This window comes from Neovison vison, chromosome 3 (assembly GCF_020171115.1).
Source record: "Neovison vison isolate M4711 chromosome 3, ASM_NN_V1, whole genome shotgun sequence".
NCBI classification, from domain to species: Eukaryota; Metazoa; Chordata; class Mammalia; order Carnivora; family Mustelidae; genus Neogale; species Neogale vison.
The window spans coordinates 76,725,368-76,749,017 of record NC_058093.1 but is presented as its reverse complement, the minus strand read 5'-3'; the positions used below and the strand labels follow the sequence as shown (position 1 = coordinate 76,749,017).

Here is a 23,650-nt window from a genome sequence, read left to right as displayed (position 1 = left end):
CCATAATTATGTTCAGGCTTAACACTGGCAATTTTTACCTGTTGGCTTGACCACTTTATAATGAGAAGTGAGAGGAGGAAACCATCCAGGTAATTGTTATGTTTAAGACTTGAAAAATAATTGCCAGTCATTACAAGGTACAACTCAACCCTTCTGTTATCCATCTAGTTAATATCGCGAGCCAGCTGAGACATAAGCCACCCAGCCACCCTTACTCCCATTACTACATCATATCTACAGAGGTCACAGAGTAAGCTGATTAAATAATAGTAGTTTCCCTCTTCTTTGCTGTTTTTCTAGTTTTTGCTGATCTGTAAAGATAAGGTATAAGCATAAAATTCAACTTATTTAATTCTTATTTCTGCAAGCTGTCCAACAGGTTTACTTTTTTTTTTAACCCCAATATGCTTCTCAAGGAAAGTCCATAGGATATTTTCCCTTATAAATCTAAAATGTACCTGCTTTACTGGTATGCAAAGTGGCATACTTTTATTTACAATTAACAAACTTTCTTCCTGCTGATTATAAAGTTATTTGTATAGGCAATAATCAATTTCTTTCAGTTTTAAAGTTCTTGGTTACATGAGAGCTTCTGTATCAATTCATGAAAAATAATGAAATAAAAATGATTACATCAATACACATTTAACCTCTAGAATTTTGGAAAAGGATAAATATTAAAGAATGGACTTCTAAGGTTCTTACCTTTGGTGGCTTAAATGGATAATCAGATGAAAAAGTGATATCCAGAAAAAACACACCACCTTCATATACAGAACCTGGTGGACCAAGTATAGTTGATCTCCATTCATAAATGTTATCTCCTTTAGGCCCAGCACTATTTAAAAGAAATTAAAAATCAATGTGTACATCCGTAAGTAATGAATGTTAACATCTAAAACCAATTAAGTATTAAAAGTAAATTAGCAATCGAGAACAATGAGATAAATATAAGTCCCAGTGTGCGCATACATGTATGTATAAATTATTTGCAAATATTTCAAATTTACAGAAAAACTGCAAGAACAAAGAACACAAGTATAATCTTACCCAGACTGTTCCTGTTAGCATTTGCACCCATCAACTCTTTCATTTTCTCCCTCCCTTCCCCGCTTTCTCTCTATGTACGTGTATATATATATACATGTACACACACACACACACACACACACATACACACACACACAGTGCTTTTTTTGAGCCATGTGAGAATAAGCTGAATGAATACATCTGGCCCCCTTCCCATAAATACTTAAGTGTGCACATTTCCTAAATTAACCTCCAATATAATCACAATATAGCTACAACCTCAGTAAATATATTAATAAAACACTTTAACTTATAATCTGCAAAATAATGTCTTTTTAAAAATTTAATTTTCCTCCAGATACAGAATCTACTCTTGTGATCATCTTGTGATCATCTATGTTCTATGTCTTTTGTTCTATGTTTTTTCCACCTTTGACTTTTATAACAAACATTAACATTTTGGAAGAATACAGTCATCTTCCTCCCCATCACCTCCTTCTTCTTTTAATAGAATGCTCATCTTTTTTGAGTTATCTGGTTTCCTCATAATTAGATGCAGACAGTGCATTCCCGGCCAAATAGTATGTAAGTGATGTGTTCTCCAGCTACCATGGTATTCATTTACCTATCCCTAATTGGTGATGTTAATTTTTATCATCTAGATCAAGTGCTGTCTGATTCTCCTACTGCTTACTATTTTTTCCCTGCAACTAATAAATAACATTTGGATAGACACTTAAGACGATGCAAACATTCTGCTCTTCATCAAAATTTCTCTCCTAGATTTAACATCCAAGCTATAAAATATAAACTATATATAGACACAGTATATAAACTATACTGTTATGGTGATAAAATCATGGTTTTTCCAATTTCAGTATTTCTTCTACATTTATCAGCTAGCCCTTGATCCCTCTCATTTCCTATTTGTATGAATATGTGTATTACTGGTGTGGTTTTCATGGATTTTTTTTCCCCTGATGATTTATATAATTCATTACTACCTTTAACTGTTTTTGATGACAAATTTGGCCAGTGAGAGCCCCTTTCCAATCGCCCCTCTACTCCTGTGACAGGCTGCTGTGATGTTAGGAGTACTTCCTTACTTTCTGCCATAACTAGATGTCCCAGGATTCCAGCCTTGGAATCAGCCATTTCCTCAGGGAGCCCTGGTTCCTTTTACTCTCACACAGGGAATGTTAGAAACCAAAGTCTGCATGCTAGATGCTATTAAGTCCCAGGTACATTACATTGTGCTTAACAATACATCATTTCACTTATAAAATTCGAAACGAGAAATAATTCAAAAATAATCTAGCCTCACAATTATTTGCTGGTAAGGCACATCCACTGCTCCTTAAATTCTCTTCCAATTTACCCTCAGACTTCCTTTCTTCCCTAATCTTTGCCATCATGAATTATATTGACTTTCTGAACTAACGGATAATACATATACAGCATTTCTTCTTTAAAAGTAACCACCAGTTTAGAAATTCACCTGCATGTTTAATTTAAAATAAGTGTAAACAGCATTGATAAATCACCCACATTAATCACAACAGGACTTTCAGTATAGTTACAATAATTTGTATCTTATTAATTTTGTAAAATAAGCTGAGAATTGTAAACATGATGGTAAGTGATACTATCAATAATCAAATGTGTGCTCTGAAAAAACAGTTCATACAGAAAGGGTGTAGAAAACTTGATGGTATAATCAAAATGTTTACAGCATGTTTTAAAGACCTATCTTTAAGGTACTTAAATAAAACCCTCACTATTTTGGAATATTTAGGGAAAAACATTTTCAAAATAAATAGTGCTTTATATGTTTCAAGTATACACAGAAACAAACTAATTACAATAATGGCTCACTGTTCTGTCATCATTTGAGAATCAGGTATATTCCCTAAGTTAATTTTTACTGTACTAAAAACATCAAACTGAGTCCTAATTTTGTAAACAAACAAAAAAGGTTTAACCTGATTCAAAAGCATTTTCCTTTCCAAGTTAATTTTTCCCTTGGTCACTTAAGGTAATTATTATATGATTAAATTATAGTGTCAAAGACATCTATGGTGTGGCTATCTTACTAAAATGATTCTAAACTACATGTGCCACCCAGTGGTGGTGGTAGTAGTAACAACATTAGTTAAGGTTTAGCCCATCCTTATTACATGCCAGGCATTGTTCAAAGCATCATAGCATATAACTCATTTAATTCTCCTTAAAAATCCATGAAGTAGGTACTATTAGTACATTCCTATTTTTAGATGAGGAAACAAAGGTTCAGAGAGTTAAATAATTTTCCATGTGTCCCATGGCCAGAAAATGACTCAGACAGAACTTAGACAAAGTCTGTGAACTAGTCTGTATTGTCCTCAATAGTATGCTATATTTCCTCTTATTAATGTCAGTGCTACTACACCTAATTTAATCTCCAAATACTGCTGATACTTACTTGTGTAAGAATCCAAGGGGTGCTGTTATCCAAACAAAACAAAACAAAAACCCCAAAACAAACTTCCTCAGTGATATTAGTTCTCAGTAGAACTATGCTATGCTTCAGGGGATACATTCAAATTTAGTTGGGTTTTACTGTATTTTAATGAATCATAGAATTTCAGATTGAAAAGAATCTGGTAGAAGCCAACCCCACCCCCACCCCTGCCCCTTATACTTGAAAAAGCCAACACAGAGAAAGCAAATGATGAATCTTAAATCCTTTCTGCCAGTTGGCAGAACTGGGATTCCTAAACCAAATTCGTACCCGTTCTTAAGTTTGCTTTCTTCTCACTTACGCTGTTTTGCCATAGGACAAAGGATATGTTTATTATAGCAGAATATTAAATGTGACTTTCCTTCTTGTCTTAGGGGAGACTGAGCAAGGCAGAAGCTTGTGGCAGTATGATTCTTTTACTGTTCCAAGAATACTAAGCCTAGAGTGAGTGACAGCTAAAATCCAGCCCTTGTTTTAAGCTGCGTTGTTTAGAGTAAGGAGCCCTTTTTCTTCCCATAAAAGTGCCATCTGCAAATCAAGACATTCTTGGTGGTGGGGATAAGGGGGTGAGATGCTGGATGCAAAAGATGATTCCATTCAAATTCAAGCAAAGGATTTTACAGGCTAGCATCTGATCTGCCACTGAGGCGTCACAGCTGAGTAGAAAGTGAGTGATAAATGCTAACAATCTCAAGACAGGTACTATTTATACCTTCTCACTGGTTCACCTTCTTTCTCTTTTACACAAGCAGTTACACATGCCATCCTAGATCATTTGTTTTTCCCTCTCTGGTGAATCATGTTCAGAAGAATATCACAATACTATCTTCCCAACCTTTTTTAAAAAAAAAACAAACATCTAGGGACGCCTGGGTGGCTCAGTTGGTTAAGCGGCTGCCTTCGGCTCAGGTCATGATCCCAGCGTCATGGGATCGAGTCCCACATCGGGCTCCTTGCTTGGCGGGGAGCCTGCTTCTCCCTCTGCCTCTGCCTGCCTCTCTGTCTGACTGTGCTCGCTCGCTCTCTCTCTCCCTCTATCCCTGACAAATAAATAAATAAAATCTTTGAAAAAAAAAAAATCTATTACTCTATGCCTTCCAGGTCCCATCTCAATGATCTCTTAGCAGGCTTTCACTCCCCTTCACTACACTGAAACAGCCTTCATCAAAGGTCACCAATGACCTCACAGGAGACCCAATCCTTATTTCTCAATCTTCATCTTCTTTGGCCCAACAACATTAGACACAGTTGATCACTTTTTCCTCCTTGATATAACTTGTCTGTTTTGTTCCTAGAATAACATACTTGTTGGCTTTCCTCCTAACTTTTCTGGTCCTTCCTTCTCAACCACTAAGTACAGCTCCTTAACTCCCTAATCTAACAATACAGCCAGTCCTTGAGAACTCAGTGCTTGGACCTCTTCTCTGTTGTACTCACAACCCTTCTTTTGCTGACTTCATGCAGTTTTATGGCTTCCAACAGCACCAGAAGGCTCTCAATTCCCAAATCTCTATCTCCAGACCAGATTTTTTTATCCTGAGTTCCAGAGCTATACATCTAAATGCTTACTAAACAGTTTTTATTTTGAAATCTAATATATCAAAACCTATGTATTTTGAAAAGTGCCTCATTTTTAACATGTTCCAAACTAAGTTCCTGGACTCCTCATATAATCTTCCCTGTTTCAGTTAATGCCAACTCCATTCTTCTAGTTCCTCAGAACAAAAACAAAGACCTCACCTTTGATAATACTCTTTCCCACATCCAGTATCTTGACAAATTCTGCTGATTTTATGTCCAAAATAAACTCAAAATTCTACTGCTTCTCCCTACTCCTACCATCTCAACCTTAATTCAAAACACTAGAATCCTCTCCTGGTTAGTTACAATAGCTCTCTGCTTCCACTTTTGGCCCTATTTCTACCGTGGTAGTCTATTTGCAAATGACAATTAGGCAAAGCAATAGTTAGTAAATCAGATCATATAAGTCTGGTCAAAACTTTCCCAAGGCTTATTACCCTATCCTGTGTTCAAGTCAAAGCCTTATGAGTCTCACAATGCAATGTTGAGGCCCAACAATTTGTTGCCACCACCACTACCAATATCCTTCTTATCTGCTCCTCTCTTCCTTGTTCAACTGGCTGTAGCAACCTGTTTCTCCAACACACAGTGTACATTTCCACTGCAGGGCTTCTGCAGGGATGAAGCTCTGCCTGGAATGTTTTTCTTCACGATGGCAACATGGTTTGGGTTCATCACCTTCTGCAGGTCTTGACAAAAAAGTCACCTTTCCAGTGAGGCCTTTCTTGGACACTCTATCTAAAAATGTCACACATGAGCTCCACACATTTTATGTATTCCTTTCAATGTTTTTCTCCATATTACTTATCACTCTCTAACATATTATATAGTTCACCCATTTATCTTACTTATCATCTGTCTGTCTCACTAGAATGTAAGCTTCAAGAGGTTATAAGATATAGACTGGGCTCTACAACTTACAGTGGATTGTGCTTTTTATGCCCTGAAAGTTAAAAGTATTTGAGTAACTCAAAGTGACAGAAGAGCTGCAGGACCTGCCCAAGAAGAAAGGGAGATGCCATAGAGGCAATTTAATAGCAGGGGAAAGGAAAGGAAGGGAGGGTGATGGAAGGGGAAGGGAATGTTTTCTTATATTACCTTCATAAAGAGTTCATTTACTTAATTTACTTCATCGATACAGCAAAAGTAAAATTTATTCCAGTTCTAAGTGAAGTTATGGGAAAACAGAGACAAAATTAACAGGGGCTTTGTTTACTGAAACTTCAATGTGCACAAATGTAAAAAAAAAAAAAAAATCAATTATTAAGTTCCATAATTGAGGACACAATTTTTGGTTTAAATGCTATTAAGAAAGTGACAAGTAGCTTTATTCTATTGTTTTTTGCCCTACAAACATTCATCCCTTCTTTTAAATACCATGTTTCCTATAAGCTATTATTGTATGTTCTACACAAAACAACAAAAGTAAAAAGCAGGTAAAAACCTTATATAGCAACAAACTTAACCTAAAAATTTTCTGTTACTAGTTGTTCTTATTGTTAACCAGTGACATAACTTTAAACATTAGCAGCATGAGGACTCATATCTTAGCAAAATACATTTTCTCATTGCTTGAATATTAATTCAACAATTACGATCACTTCAAGGGTCATTAACACTATCCTTTTCCAGCACTGGAGTGATTCTCAATACAAGGTTTCAAGTGCTCAATTTAATAATTGATTCATTCTATAAATAAGCATTTGTTTAAATAATGCTTTTACACACACAACTTTTTAGTCCCCCACCAAGATAAATGCAAAGATTTATACTAAAATTCTATGTTTTTTTTTATCCCTATGGAAAAAACTTTTATCTTAAAATGAGCTAAACTAAGTTCAAAGAGAAAAGGACATAACAACAACTTAAGTCAAGACTTGAAATAACTGTGAAAATTGTGGTATAATGCTGTGCATTTTAAAATCATTTTTTAAAATCACATTTTAAAATCATTACAGTGTTGTTTTTTTTTTTTAAATATTTTATTTATTTATTTGACAGAGAGAGATCACAGGTAAGCAGAGAGGCTGGCAGAGAGAGAGAGAGAGGGAAGCAGGCTCCCTGCTGAGCAGAGAGCCCGACGCAGGACTCGATCCCAGGACCCTGAGATCATGACCTGAGCCGAAGGCAGCGGCTTAACCCACTGTGCCACCCAGGTGCACCCCTCCAAAATCATTACAGTGTTAAAATGAATATTCCTATGTATATTGCATATGTGTGAATATATACAATGTAGGATGCATTTGAAATAAAAAAAAAAACCTAACACAAAGTTCTTATTGAAGCATGGGTTACATAATGGAAGAGCCTGAATTAAGATGTTATACTGATTTAACTTCGATAGGACTTATCCACCCCTCCCTGAGTTTTAACATACTAATACAAAACCTATTAAAAATAACAATAAAACAAAAAAAGAGCATTAAATACAGGCAGAGATACTTTATCTATGTTTATGGGTAAGATAATTCAAGTGTTAAGATGTCAGTTCCTCCCCGCTTCATGTATAGGTTCGGTACAATCCTAGTCAAAATGCCACCAAGTTAGTTTGTGGCTAGCAGCAAACTGATTACGAAGTTTATATGGACAGGCAAAAGAATAGCTGACACAATACTGAAGGAGAATCAAGCCAGACACTACCCAACAACTCTTAAGACTTAGTATAAAAGCAACAGTAATCAAGTCAGTGTGGTATTGACAAAAGAACAGAAAAACAGATCAATGGAACAGAATAGAAAGCCCAGAAATAGACCCAGATAGATAAAGTCAAGTGACCTTTGACAAAGGAGCAAAGGAAAGAGAATGGAGCAAAGATAAAGATAGTCTCAAAAAATGGTGCTGAAACAACCGGACATCCTCATGTAAAAAATATAAAAGTTAGAGACCTTTTATCTTCCACAAATATTAACTCAAAATGGATCACAGAACTACTATAAAATGCAAAACTTTAAGAACTCCTAGAAGAGAACGTAAGAAAAAACCTATATGAGTTTGGGTGTGGCAGTGAATTTTTAGCTAAAACAGCAAAGACACAGTCTATTAAAAAAATTGATTAGCTGGACTATATTAAAATTAAAATCTTCTGCTCTGTAAAAGACAATGTCAAGAGAATGAAAGAGAAGTCACTATAACTATCCCAGCTTCACAGATAAGAAAACCAAAGCTCACTACAGCTAAGCAGCTTCCCCTAAAGTCTTCTGGCTAGTAGGAGGAAGGCAGATGATTCTATCCAGAGAGGGATGGAGGGATGAATGTTTTAGGGCAAAAAACAACAGAATAAAGCTACTTCTCATCAACAGTGATTCTATCCAGAAAGGATATGAGCCTAACTACATCAATATATTTCCTTCCAGACTTCAGGAAATTTGTTTTAGGTAACCAAGTGCTATTCCTAAGTGCTTTGGAAACAGTCATAGTTCTTTAGTTTGAATGTAATTAGGAGTTCACGACTTATTAGAGAGAGATACAAGACAATGGGAGAGGGGAGATGGTTTAGGAAACAATACAAGGAAATAATTCTACTAACTAAAGAGAGACCAAGCTATCTGCTACCAGATCACAATTATTTTATCTTCCTACTACTCCCCTCCCCCAGAATGACTTCTTTCCAGTAAATGACTTCTTTCCAGTAAATATAAGACCTGTGAAGTCTGCTGGAAAATGATGGTATTTATTGCTTATTAATCCATACTATACCTTGTGCAGCATATGAATTCACTCTGAATCTGAAAAATGCATTTGAGCTTTTACGATATGCAAAGTACAGCACTTTGCATACTTTCCGCAGTAGATTCAATGGAAAAAATAGAAATAAATTCATTCATTCACTAAAGATGTAACTGTCTGCTCTTTTGTGCTGGGCTCCTATGCTGGAAACTAAAGATATAATGGCCATTGCCTTCAGGGAGACTACCATCTAGTGGGGGCTATAAATATTATTCAAATATAAGTGTACACACAAAAAAAGCAAAATAGAAAATTTGCTACAAAGGAGGGTTATACCTTGCTCAGTGCCAGGGGAAGTGACCTAGTTAGGAAGATCAGGGAAGTTTCACAAAGGAAGCAATGCTTGAGATGATATTTGAAACACCCAATGGAGTTAACTAGGAGAAGGTAAAAGGGAAGAGCTGGGAAAGACTAAATAGCATATGCAAATGCTTTGAGGCAGTAAGAAGCAAGGTGGTGTAGCAGGGACTAGAAATAAAGCCAATGTGGCAGGAACAAAGAGAACAAAGGGAGAGTGCACCAGGAGATAAGGAAAGAGGGAAATAGTAATGGATGTCCATGCAGGACCTTGTCAGGCTATATTAAAAATATTTGGCTTCATCCTAAAAGCAACAGAAAGTCAGTAAACAATTTAAGCTTGGGGGGGGGGGTGTCATACAGTATTTACAGTTTGAAAGCTTCCTCAGATCGCTGTGTGGAGAATGGTCTGGAAGAGGACCAGAGGGGCTATGGGTGGACTACTGTGGCAATCCAGGGGAAGATGGTAGGCTAGACTAAGGCAGTATTAGGGGCAAACAGAAGAGGATGGATTTGAGAGGGATATAGGAGGTAAAAATCAACCAAAGTTATGTTTTTGCAACATGGGACATGAGAAGGGGCTATCAAGAATAGCTCATAGTTTTCTGGAATATACGACTGAGATGGATATAGATGCCATTTACTAAGATAGTGACACTGAAAAAGGAGCTGATTTTGGACATTTGGGGATTATGAGATCTCAGAGATATACAAGAAATAGATATGTCAAGGAGATGCATATTGACAACTCGGTAACTGGGGCCTGGGCTATACATATATATTTGTGAAACCTCGGTACTGAAGGTGGGATGAACCACTGAGATAAGGGACACCTGGGATGAGAGAATCATACAGAAGTCATGAAGGGGCAGACCTGTGAAAAGTGTTTAAGAGAAAGATGAAGAAAGTAAATGGAAGCAAAGCAGAGGAGAGATTAACTACGTGAAGAGATATAAGAAGAAGCTGGGTTTGAAAGGGATGTTAGAAAAAGTAGAGAAGACTTCACCTAGTAAAGATACAGAGACCGTACCAACTCGCAATAAGGAAAATTAAAAAGTAATCTAGAAAGGTATCTAAGACATATTATTAAATTTTAAAAAAAGGAAGTGTAAAGCAATGGATATCAATGTTTCTATTACAGTATAAACTACAAAAGCTATCTGCATGTGTATTCTGGCCATAAGAATGGACTCTCTCTGGAAAGATAAACAAGAAAATCCTAATAGTGGTTTCCTCTAGGAAGGATCTGATACTCTGGGATAGAAAGGAACCCACTTTTCACTGAATTATTTCAACCCACTTTTCTGATTATTTACTTGTCCAAAAAAAGGTTTTTTTGTTTTAGTTTCTTTTTTTAAAAAAATAAACGGGGAAAATTCCCAGTGAGTTTTATATCACTGAAGCACTAATAAAGATTACAGAAGAAAATCTAAACCATAAAGGATTTTAAATACGGAGAGCGAATTTATATGACATGTTTTGTTATCCTCAATTCTAGAACTGGAGAATTCTGGTGCCAGAGACTCCTTAATTCTGAAATAACGTAGACTTAAGAAGAGCTTTTAGATATGCTGGCTAGAGCTACTTACACTTTCTTTGGTACCTTCACCCCATTCTTTACACTGTAAAATTAAGGGCTCATCCAAAATTTAAGCCATTTTGCTAATATGCTGTAAGTCTGTATCACAAATCAAATACATTGGACAGGGTCACCTCATTTTTAATTTCCACCTTATACAAGACAGACTATGACTGGGTAAAGTACAACTAACAGGCTGATACATGTGCCTAGACTCTAGTCCAGTTTATCATGCAGTTTAAACTAAGCACAGACTCTAAGAGTACCTGTTTGTTCACTAGCTTTTCTATACGTTTTGGTTTGACAGTTGATAAGAGGGTCAAATATGCAAATGCATACTTCTACCAGGAAATGTTTGTATTGTAAGCTCAATTCTGTTCAAACCTTAATAATGTCCACACAGAATCCCTGACCTGAAAAGGACTTTCAAAATTTAATAAATCTATTTCCTGTTTATGTTCTGCTTTACAGATCTTTTTCCTCACTGGAAATATAATTATAAAGCTTAATAATATAGGTAGGTAGTGCATATAGACATAAAATAGGTATTCCCAAAACTCAGTGTTAATGATTCCTTCTTGTAACATTTACTGAGAACCCACTATGTGTTGGGCACTGTTAAGTACTGAAAATAGAGTGATGAACAGAACAGATATGAGAATATGCAAATAGTGAACACAAAATCATTAATATGTGGATAAATGCAAAGTCACTCACATAAGCAGAATATCTACCAAAAAGAGTACAGGAAAACAGTACTTAACATACTGATTCTTTGATTTTTTGGTCCTAACTCGTTAAAGGCACGGGGGCTATACTCCCATCAGTTAACACTGGTTCACTCAAGTAGTAAGGGGAAAGGGGAGGGAAGGAACACTGTGGAGAAATCTTCCAGGTGATTTGAATAAACAACCCACTTAAGAACTATGAAGTTCACTGATGGCATTACTACATCTAAAATCATAAATCAAAACCCTGGCTGCCCAAGGAGCTTCTAAATTACTGATTCCTAGGTCCTACACCTAGGAGATTCTGATTTACTCAGAACAGGTGTGAGCCAAGCTTAGCGAGGTTTAAAAACTCTCAGGTGCAGCTGAGATTCAAAACAACTGTGGGAAAGAAGAGATCTGACATGCAAGAAGGATGGGGAATGACAGAATGGAACATAAGAAAATATTCCAGTTCTCATATATGGCATAACTACCTGGGCTCTGTAACTGTTACTCCTACTGGGTAGACAGATGTTAAGAGACTATAGTAACTTTTTGCCAAAACTCATTACGGTCTTTGGACTACAGTGAATTTACTAAGGTAATGCTGCTGCTCTGCTAGGCTCAGCCAGGTGCATGCCAGCCTTCCTGGACAACTTCCCTATCATCATCTCAAAAAGGTGCAATGATAACCAGCAGAATACAACAACTTTTTTCAAAACATTGGTCAAATGAGGAAAGGTCTCAAAAATACTCTTACTCACATAATGTGCAAGTAGTTTTGCCTACAACATTTGTCATTACAAAGTAAAATGCTGTTACCACAGTTTAAGATCCTTGCTCTTTCTGCTCTATGCTTTCTTGCCTTTTCCCTGCCTTTCTGCTACAAAGCAGAAAGAATTAAAAGCATAAACACAAAGCAGAGCTATCAGAAACAGGTAAAATCTTACTTTAAAATCCTACTTAAACATTTATTAAATCCTCTCACTTTATAGTCAACATTTAGAAAATGTTACATAATGGGAAAATATATTAATTATACATAGTATATAATTATTAAGTCTAGAATACGCACCAGTAACATCACTAGTTACTGCTATGACCGGTGTGTTATAAAATACTTTTACGAAGAACTGAACAGTTTTGAGGCCTGTAACTGCCATTCAAGGACTTCAGTAATACCTTACCATCTAAAAGAATATAAGAAGCAAAGATTCACTAGAAAGATCAAGAATATATTAATCCATGTGACATGAAAGTATTTTATTGGTTTAACAGTAGAATATGGCGGTTGGGTCAGAAATCTGAATTATAAAAGCAGTTGCTATACAGTAAGCTAAAACCAAATACTCCTTAGGATAGGCCTTAGAGAAAATATAACCTGCTGCTAATATAAACCCACATTCTATATCATCTCCTGCATTGTCTTTGACTTTGAAAGACCCTTTTCTCCACTTCCATCCTATATTACCTGGGCTTTCCCTGAATTTCAGTCTTTAGCTCCCCCTTTTTGCCATATGTAATGCCACAGATATAATTACCCATATTATATATTTTTATTGCTTAGAAATATCCCATTTCATAAAACTATACATAGAGTTTCTAAATCTTCAGTTGTAGCATTATATATTTGCATTTATCGCTTTGATTCTTCTAGTACTACTTACTAAACATTCTACTTGTCTGTTCAATTGTCACCTGAAACTCCACAAAGTCAAAATAATCTTCAAATCAAACCTGGCCCTTCTAAAGTCCTACAATTATAGTATTTGATAGCCAAAGTGTGAGAGGAACAATGATGCTTATATACTACCAGTGGAAGGAGAAAGGAGCACATTTTAAAGGTTCTTTAGCCATGTGTATAAAACCCATTTGATAAGTAATCTCACCCCTAGGAAACTGTCCTAAGAGAATAAATACAGATGTGGATAAAGACTTTTCTATAAGGAGGCTAAAAGCAATATTATCAGCAATGAGAATCAAGACAACTTCAATGTCCAACAAAAAGGTAATAGTTAAATCACTTCTGGCTTTCAACAAACTATGATGTAGCCACAAAAAAGTTTTTGAAGGCTATTTAATGGTGTGGAAAAATATGATGGATTAAGGTTAGAAAGGTTACAAGAACTGTATATCCGGGGCGCCTGGGTGGTTCAGTGGGTTAAAGCCTCTGCCTTCAGCTCAGGTCATTATCTCAGGGTCCTGGGATCAAGCCCTGCATCAGACTCTCTGCTCAGCAGAGAGCCTACTTCTTCCTCTCTCTCTCCCAGTCTCTCTGCCTACTTGTGATCTCTGTCAAATAAATAAATATAATCTTTAAAAAAAAAAACAACGAACTGTGTATCAGTAGTAATCTAAATTTATAAAATATGTGTATGTATAAAAACATCAACAGTGGTTTTAACTACAGTAAACTCAGTTGCTTTTATTATGTATTTTTTTGCCTTTGTGTCTTAGCAAACATTTATGATAATTATACTTTTATAATAAAAAAAGTTTTTTTTTTTTAATGGCACTTTTATTTATAATTTCAGTGCAGACACAAAACTTTAGTTTTAAGCCTCCTTCCTCACTAGGCCCCACATCCAATCATTCAGGACGTGCTTTTGTGCCAACCTTCTTATATCCCAAGAATGGTAGTAGCAAACTAACTGTACTGAAAAGGCACGGAAGTCCTTCAGAATCCGTGCAAAAATTCTCAAGCCTCTGTTCGTGTCATTTCTTCTACCTCCGTAATTACCCTGCTTCTCTCAATACTCTATCTGAATTCATTAATAAATAGAAGACCTTCCATAATGCCACAATACTCTTTCCTCTTTTTCAACTTCTTTGGTATTGCTGTTTGGCTTTTTGGTTAGGATACAATGACAAAAGGCCAACTAGAAGAAGCGCAAGGTGGCTTGATGTCAAGGCAAAAAACATGAAACATGTAAACGACCTCTGAAGGCACAGAATGGTAACCTGTTTCAAAATACAGCCTTGAGTTAACAAGAAAAGACTGAGTGATGTTCAGCACATATTCTGTTTCCTAATACAGGCAAACATTAATTTTCAGACATCTGCAAAACTTAAGTACTTGAAAATTACTATGTTAGACCAAGAAGACCTAACAACCAAATTCAATGTGGTATCCTTGAATAGATCCTGGAATCAAAAAAGGATATTAGTGAAAACTGGTAATATATGAATAAAGCTTAGAGTTAGGCTAATAGTAAGTTACCAATATTAATTTCTAATCATCTAGTATTAATTAGTTTTGACAAATGTAGCAGAAGCCTTCAAAAAGGATTTCTCATTTACAATTGCTTTCTATTGCCTAAGGGACTGGCATCAGTACTGTACTAAGTCAACAGTATTAAGAAATACTGAGATGACCCTCCACTTTATGACGGTAGAGAGGAGGTCTTCCACCTGGTCATTCCAGCGCTCGCGCTTCTGTCTGGACCACACCCTTCATGTCCAAGGGTTGGTTTTCATTTAATCCTCTGAGTGAACGCATCGGCCATGAATAATTCTATTTGACAACAGCTTATTACAATTTGCAGTATTAAGAATCCTTCTGTTTCACAACATTCACAGAAAACTGACATCCATTTTAACAATTAGTTTGGAGCTATAATGATCATTTATAAAAAAATACTTCATACTAAGCTACTATTTCCTGTTAAATGCCCCTAGGAGGAGAGGTAAAGGTTTTGTCTCATAGCTATTTGGCACCCTATATGAAGACTGAGATCTACAGTGAATCTTAGATGCACCATTCTTTCTTATACTTCTTTAGAGAAAAGGAAATATGCTGAAGCATTAAAAGGAAACTATAAGCCTACTTGTGAAAATTCAAGTCTTCCGCTCTTCTAAGGTGAAGAGTATTTCATTTACTGCACAGTCCAATTTTTTTGATCAACCTAACAATATGACAGTAAGGAGAATGGTTTTATAAAAATCCCAGGAAGAGTTTTGTTAAATGACATTTAACCTGCGAACGTTTTGAATATTATGGCTGAAGTGATTTCTTCTGCCATCCAACTGAACAGTTTTTCCAGTTTTTTTTAAACTATGATCTACCTAAAAATTCTAGTGATTACCTACCCTCATCCTTTTTGTTACACCTTTCACTAAATAGAGATTACATTTTATTCTAACCTTAAAAGTTTAGCTGTTACAGCATTTTTATATGTCCCAAAGCAGCTAGTATAATGTTTCCACATAACACTCAATAAGTGCTTGCTGAATAAATACCAAACGCTATAAAAGGCATGATGGCACAGGACTGATTCTTTGTAAAAATTGTTCTGTCCTATCCAATTTTTTACTTTATGTAAACCAGTAGCCAGGTACTGTAGACTGTGGTAGGGATAAATAAGATATCACCTAACTAAATTAACAGATATGGAAATGTTAGACCCAATACAGTGTAACAGGTGCAGAACTAGACACAGTTCAATGACCCATGCAAGGAAGAAAGAGGATTTAATCAACTCTGCGTAACTGGGTATAAAAGGAAGCTCTGTGCATGCCTAAATATTCGGCAATCCTCCCATTTTCCTTGTAAAAAAGAAAAAAAGCCCCCACCTTAAATGTATGATTTTTAGAATGCCAAGGAAAATACTTCAAATAACTAGTTCAGTTACAGATACTTAAAATCACCCAACATAATAATAAATTAACTTGCAAATAATGCTTTCCTGCACTGTTTCATTAAAATTTTATTCAACTCCTTGAGTTTAGTGTCATTATCATCACTAGAATCCTTTTCCAGAGTACATTATCTTCACTTCTAAGTTACTGAGATGCAGCACTTTTTCACTGTGCAATTAATGCCGTTATCAAAAATTTTATCAGCTAGAAGTATCATTTGTACAATGTTAAGATCAATGTTTTTCTCCACTCAACCTAAAAGTATATTCATTAAATACTCAATATAACCATTTATTACATTCTTTTAACTGCTTTAATCAGCTTTGTTGAGGTAGAATTTATTTATAATAAAATTCACCATTCTGAAGTAAATAATTTGACAGGTTTTGACAAACATATACGATCTTACATCACTGCCATAATCATGATATAGAACATTTCTACAATCTGAAGAGTTTGCAGTTCCTTTGCAAACTGGTGTTCCTTTGCAGTTAATCTCTTCTCTCTACCTTGGCTCCTCGAACTACTGACCTACTTTGCCATTACAGTCCTGTCTTTTCCAGAAGGTCCTATCACTAGCGGCATACAGTATATAGAATTTTCTAACTGTGTTCATTCATTGAGCATAATCCCTTTACACTCATCCATGTGGTGTGTATCAGTTCATTCAATCACACAAGTATGTCACAATTTGTTTATTCATTCAATTACCAGTAGACACTGGTAGATTGCTTTCAACTTTTGGCTACTAGGACTAAACAACCACTACGAACATTCAAGCACATATTTGTGAATGCATGCTTTCATTTCTCTTAAGTAAATGCCTGTAAGTGCTATTACTGAGTAGATTAGCTTCCTAAGGCTTCAACAAAGTATCACAATATGGATGGCTTTAAACAGAAATGTATTCTTTTACAAGTGTGTAAGCTAGAAGTGTGAGACAAGGTATAAGGTAGAGCCATGTTCTCTTCAAGCCTCTAGGAACGAATCTGTTCTATGTTTTTTTTTCTTAGCTTCTCCTACAGTACTGATACCAGTAGCCCGTGGTTTAAGGCTGCATAACTAACCTCTGCTTCCATCCTCATGGCATTCTCTTTTTATGTCTCTGTATGAGGCTATCTCTCCTTTGCATGTCTTCTGTGGCTCTCTCTTTTTTGTAAGAACACAAATCATACTGTATTAAGAACTCCCTACTCTAATATGACCTTACTTTAAGCTGCAACGACCGTATTTCCAAATAAGGTCATATTCTAAGGTACTGAGGGGCAGAGAACTTAAATAAACCCTTTTGGAGGGACACAACTTAACCCCCTGTACTAGTCATAAGGTAAGTGCATGTTTACAATAACAAAATACTAACCTATTATTCAAAGGGATGATATAATTTTGCCTTTTCAAAAGCGATGTGTGGCAACTCCACATCCTCCCTAACCCTTGGTATGTTGTGTTTTTTTCTTTTTAAAATGTTAAAGTCCATGTGTAGTTGTACCACACTGTGGTTTTAATTCACATTTCCTTTATTACTAATGATGTTAAGCATCACTAAAATTTATAAAGTTTTGAAGGTGACCTGTCTATTCAATCTTTTGCCCATTTTGGATTTTTCTCACAATTAAGATGTCAGAATTTTTTTGAACGTTCTGGATATAGGTCTTTTATCTGATACAGGTTTTGCAAATATTTTCTCCCTGTCTATAATTTGACTTTTCATTTTCTCAACAGAATCTTCTATTTTGATGAGGTCAATTTACCCATTTTTTCCTTTTTTTTTTTTTTTTTGGTATCCTAAGAAATCTTTGCACTAAGGTCATGAAAACTTTCTCATGTTTTATTTTTTTTTTTTTAAGATTTTATTTATTTATTTGAGAGAGAGACAGTGAGAGAGAGCATGAGCAAAGAGAAGGTCAGAGGGAGAAGCAGACTCCTCATGGAGCCGGGAGCCCGATGCGGGACTCGATCCAGGGACTCCGGGATCATGACCTGAGCCAAAGGCAGTTGTCCAACCAATTGAGCCACCCAGGTGTCCCTCATGTTTTATTCTTGAAGTTCTATCATGTTAGCTTCTACATGTAAATCTATGACCCACTGAGTTAATTTTTGTGTACAATGAGAGGCGAAAGTTAAAGCTCATTGTTCTACAGGTAGAAATAGGAAATTCAGTTATTTTAGCACTATCTGTTGAAATCCTTTCCGTATTGAAGCAATTTGGCACTTTTGTCAAAAGTCAACTGACCATTTATATGTAGATCTATTTGGGGGCTCTCTACTCTGTTCCACCGATCTATAGGCCTTTCCTCTTGCCAATACCACACTATCTTGATTACTGTAGCTTTACATGGTATGTCTTAGAATCAGATAGGGCAAGTCCTCCTGTTTTTTTGTTTTGTTTTGTTTTCAAAAGTTAGAATGTCCAAAATGGTACGAGACACGATCCAGTCCCTTTAACATGTCCATTTCAATAAAAAAATTGGTATTTTAGGGGTGCCTGAGTGACTCAGTCAGTTAAGCATCTGACTCTTGATTTTGGCTCAGGTCATGATCTCAAGGCCCTGGGATCAAGCCCCATGTCTGGGGTTTCTCTCCCTTTCCCTTTGCCCCTCCACCTGCTCACCCTCTCTAAAATAAATACATAAATCTAAATAAATTCTATTTCAAAAATACCACTCAAGAAGATGAGACATATCTCTGCTGTTAAAAGAATGTATTTTATTGATTTCATACTGGAGGCTTTTTTAACATATATCAAGAACTCAATTTCACATAAAATCAATCCTGAACCCTAAGACAGCAGACTACTAAAAGAGCAAAAGAATGATTACAAGCTTACATTGCCTATTAGACAACCCTCCTCTTGGCCCTACTCCCCCAGGGCAAGAACCCTGAGAACATATGGAGTAAGATTTGTATTAGCAATAATAATTATTTAAAAACTAATTCATACTCTTTAAAAACACGTTTAAAACTCAATAAAATAATTCCTGCATATGAAAAAGAAAAGTCGCTATAAGGACTGTTATAATGCCCAAAATACTTCAGGAAAGGAATATTATTATATATATATATCGAAATCACTGTCTATCCCCTTTATATACTCTTACATATCTTAATCTATTTACATACCTACCCATCTACATACATTTCCATATATGTCCCTGCATTACACAAATCACAGAACAATATGTACTCCAGAAATTTTTTGAAGATTTCACTTTTCACTATTGAAAATGGTGTTGTTCCTTAAAGAGAATGCATACAAATACTGGGGAAAAAGTTATTTTCCCTTAATACACACAAATTAATTATGAATATAACTCTAAAAGTTTATGATTCTTTTAAAACATTTTATTTATTTGATAGACAAAGATGACAAGTAGGCAGAGAAGCAGGCAAAGAGAGAATGGGGGGAAGAAGGCTCCCTGCTAAGCAGAGTCCGATATGGGGCTGGATCCCGGGACCCTGGGATCATGACCTGAGCCAAAGACAGAGGCTTTAACCCACTGAGCCACCCAGGCGCCGAAAGTTTATGATTTTTTATATTATAGATATTACATAGCTTTTCTAAATGAGAATTTGTCATTTATCTAAGTAGAATTTATCTACCTAAAATAATCTAAATACTAGTGCTTTGCCTTTCTTTTTTTCCTCTACCTTTCATAAATCCCAAGGGTCAAAATTTCTTCCCTGAATGTTATCACATATCCTTTAAAAATGTTAACTTTAGAAAAATTTCCATGACAATGATAAAGTTGTGTTTAAACTCAAATTCTCATTTTTTCTAATACTCAAACCATTTTACCTAGTGAAGGCCACATTTTATTATTTTCAATACCTCTTCTGTACCATCAATATAAATAGAAATGAAGTACAGTTGATAGACATACTATAATTGGAGTGGGGCATAAAATAATACTGCAATATGATAGTTGCAACCAATTTCAGATAGTGTTAGATAAACTTAAAATTACTTCAAATGTCTGCTCATAAATTTCAGTGGTTCTGAATCATAGATGGGAATAAGTAAGCAGGATTAAAAATAGTATTTTTTCAGTCTCATTTTCTTTGTATGTCCAAATTATGATGATACACTTAAAACTTTATTTTATTTTTCAGACTGAATTTTTCTTATTTAGAAAAATACCAGCTTAAAAGAAAAGCTTTAGAGTTAACAAAACAAAGTGTACAAATGAGAAAGTGCTAAGATACAAAGAACATATTCAAATACGGAATGATTCGCTCTAATACTACTTTTGAAACTTCATTATTTCATTCACAAATCTACATTAGAGATTCCCTTTGATAGGGACCATATGAATAAATTAGCCAAATGGTTTTTCTGTAGTCTCTATATATCCAAGAATAATACACATTTTTATCACATAGCAGAAGCTGATTTCCAGAAAAATAAATGCCACCACTTAAATATTAATGTTGAATATGTGTTATTTCATACAACTGTTACCAGATGAGTAAGTAAGGCCAAGTTCTATTCTCTTCTCCTCTGAAATAATGATGTTCACTTTAGCTTTCATCAGATATTACTTCAAAACATAAAGCTTCTCCCAACATAAAGATGTCTCCCAACAAAAGCTGGGCATAGAACCTGCTCCAAGTAGCAATGGAAGCTTCTGCTTCTTCAAAGAATAAAAACCTCAGAAGAGTGATTATTGGCAGTTTTTGGTTCCCAGGTTTGGTTAATGGAGTACCTCCCTGACAAAGATTCCCCATTGTAGAAAATAACTTTTGGAAGTTAAGAACAGGTTACTTGGCATTTCCAAGTTCGCATCTGTGGGCCTGGCTAACTTTGAGTTAGACTGAAACAACAGCATTTAGAAAGTTATTAGTCTGGAATGATTTAAATCAGGGAAGAAGCTGACCAGAATTAAACTGTTCCACATCCATGTGTTATATGAGAAGGGATTAAGATACCATCAGGATTTAAGTAGGCATGGTAAAATTTCAAAAGAATTATAAGAAAACTGAAATAGTGTTTATCTTCTAAAATGGATGTGGAAAAAATTTGAAATTAAAAAAAAAAAAAACAACTAATAAACAAGTTTACTTGTAGCCTTCAAATTTGTAATGGGAGGAAGGAAAAAGTATAAGGGGGGGAGGAGGTAGTAAGATAGAGACAGAAAAGATAAAGTAATAAGTAGATGGCAGAAACAAGCCCCAACCACAATATAAATAGATCACTTTCCAGAGACTGTCAAACTGAATGCACAGACAGACACATACACCCACCCACATACCACAGTAATATGGTATTTTTAAAAGATAAAAAACAAAAGCTAAGAAGACAAATGTTTCAATTTATTGAAGCATATCATTCTCAACTTGCTTTACCTAATTAAGAATAACCTCAAGATACAGGAAAGATTAGACAAATGCATACATTCCCACACATCTTGTTTTATTTTTGGTAATTCAAGCGGGGAAAAAAATCTGAAAATATAAAATATTTGAACCACACAGTTAATACAATGGTGACATACAGAGCTTTATATAATGGAGACACATAGAACCTTATACAGCTAACAGTTAGAAAAGACAGATTTTTCTCAAAAATACTACCAATACTTATAAAATCCAACCATGTATTAAGCCAAAAAAACAAATTTCATCAAATATTTAAAATCACCACAAAAGCAGTAATTAAAGGTAAAGTTATAGTTTAGAGGCTTAAAGTAAAAAAGCTTAAGATCACCAAGCTGGACGCCAAACCTTAACAACTACAAAAAGAACAACAGTATTAAGTTATAAAAAAGAAAGGAAGTTACAGAGGTAAGAGTATAAATTTGTGAAACAGAACACAAACACAAAATACAGAATCAAGAAAGATTAAGTTTTTTTTTCTTTTTTCCTTTTTTGTAAAATATCTTGTCTCTGACAAGACTGAATAAGAGGGCACAGACATGAATAAATCTTAGACAAATGATCCTATTCTTAGAAAAATGTAAGTTATCAAAAGGAAAGGACTATGAGAATACTGCTATAATAAAAATGTAATGGATTGGTAGTTATTCTTTATGTTTTCCCTACCTCAAACCACCCCAAATGCAAAACTTCCAGATCCAAATATTACTTTACAGAAGAGTTCTAACAAATTTTAAGCAATAGATCATTCCAATTCCCAGAAAATTTCTTTTGAGCCCAATATAAGTTTGGTATTTTAAAAAAAAGTCCTTAAAAGTACAATTCAAACAGAGTTAAAAGCTAATCTCATTAATGAACACAGATGCAAACTCCTAATAACAAACCATATCCTAGAGTGTTTTTATTAAAAAGAATAAAATATGGGGCACATGGGTGGCTCAGTCGGTTAAGCATCTGGCTTCATCTCAGGTCATGGTCTTGGTGTCCTGGGATCCAGTCCTGCAACAGGTTCCCTGCTCAATGGGGAGTCAGGTTCTCCCTCTGCCTCTCCCCCTGCTCATGTTCTCTCTCTCTCTCTTTTCTCAAATAAATAAAAATTAAATAAAATAAGTTTTAAAAAAGATAATATACCATAACCAAATTGTGATGCAAGTTAGTTTGACATTAGAAAAATACACAAACGAAAGAAAGAAAAAGAAAATTTACAAATGTCATTTCTCATATTAACAAAGGAAAACCATGATTCCATTTTTTTTTTTTAAGATTTTATTTATTTACTTGACAGAGATCACAGGTAGGCAGAGAGGCAAGCAGAGAGAGAGGGGGAGGCAGGCTCCCTGCTGAGCAGAGAGCCCAAGGGGAGCTTGATCCCTGGACTCTGGGATCATGACCTGAGCTGAAGGCAGAGGCTTTAACCCACTGAGCCACCCAGGCGCCCCCACCATGATTATTTCTTGATGGCAGATGAACATTTGATAAAATTTAATAACCAATACATGTTTTACATAAGAACACCACTAGCAAAAACCACCAAAATATTTTCTTAGAAAGTTAGGAAAAAAAAAAAAAAGGCAGGGGGACTTTCATTAACTGATAAATACCCGTAAGAAACATCATATTCAAAAATGAAAATGTTTATCATTCTTATTTAAAAGCTGGAGCAAGAGAGGAAGCACACTTATGACCCTGTAGACCTGAACATTACAGTAAGAAAAAGAAAGGAAAAGGTCTTCAAAACAATAAAACTGTCATTCACAGATAAAAGGACTGTCTATGTAGAAAGCTAAAATATATATATAAGCAAATTATTAGATCTGGTAAGAGTTTAAGTAAGGGTGTTAGATTTAAATACAATAACAGAAAAAAGTCAACTTAATTCCTACACAGCATAATAGGAACTGAAATTTTTAGCTGATGTAATTTATAATATCATCAAAAATATTAAGCACCTAGGCATAAACTTAACAAAATACACGTGATGTTTATATAGATAAATTATAACTTGGTAATCAAAGAAATCCTAAATTAGTGGGGTGACGCGCTACATACACGTACAATGAGAGTCAACATTTTTAAGAATTTTACTTCTCCCTGATTTGATAAGTATATTTAACAAAATTTTAATGAACATTACAAAAAGAAATTTTCAAGGATTTGATAAGCTGATTCTCAAATTATATGGATAAGCCAAGCAGCTCTTGATGGGAGATGTGGATT

The 23,650-nt window shown here is 35.2% G+C and overlaps 1 protein-coding gene across 3 annotated transcripts in view; it reads right to left on the bottom strand.

Moving 5' to 3' along the window:
* Positions 1-23,650, bottom strand: part of UBE2E3 (ubiquitin conjugating enzyme E2 E3) — an 88,044-nt gene that overhangs the window by 5,902 nt on the left and 58,492 nt on the right. For all 3 annotated transcript variants that reach the window (XM_044242465.1, XM_044242467.1, XM_044242466.1), the window contains exon 4: positions 706-838. In XM_044242465.1, the coding sequence (XP_044098400.1) occupies positions 706-838 (133 nt within the window). The remainder of the gene's footprint in view (positions 1-705; positions 839-23,650) is intronic.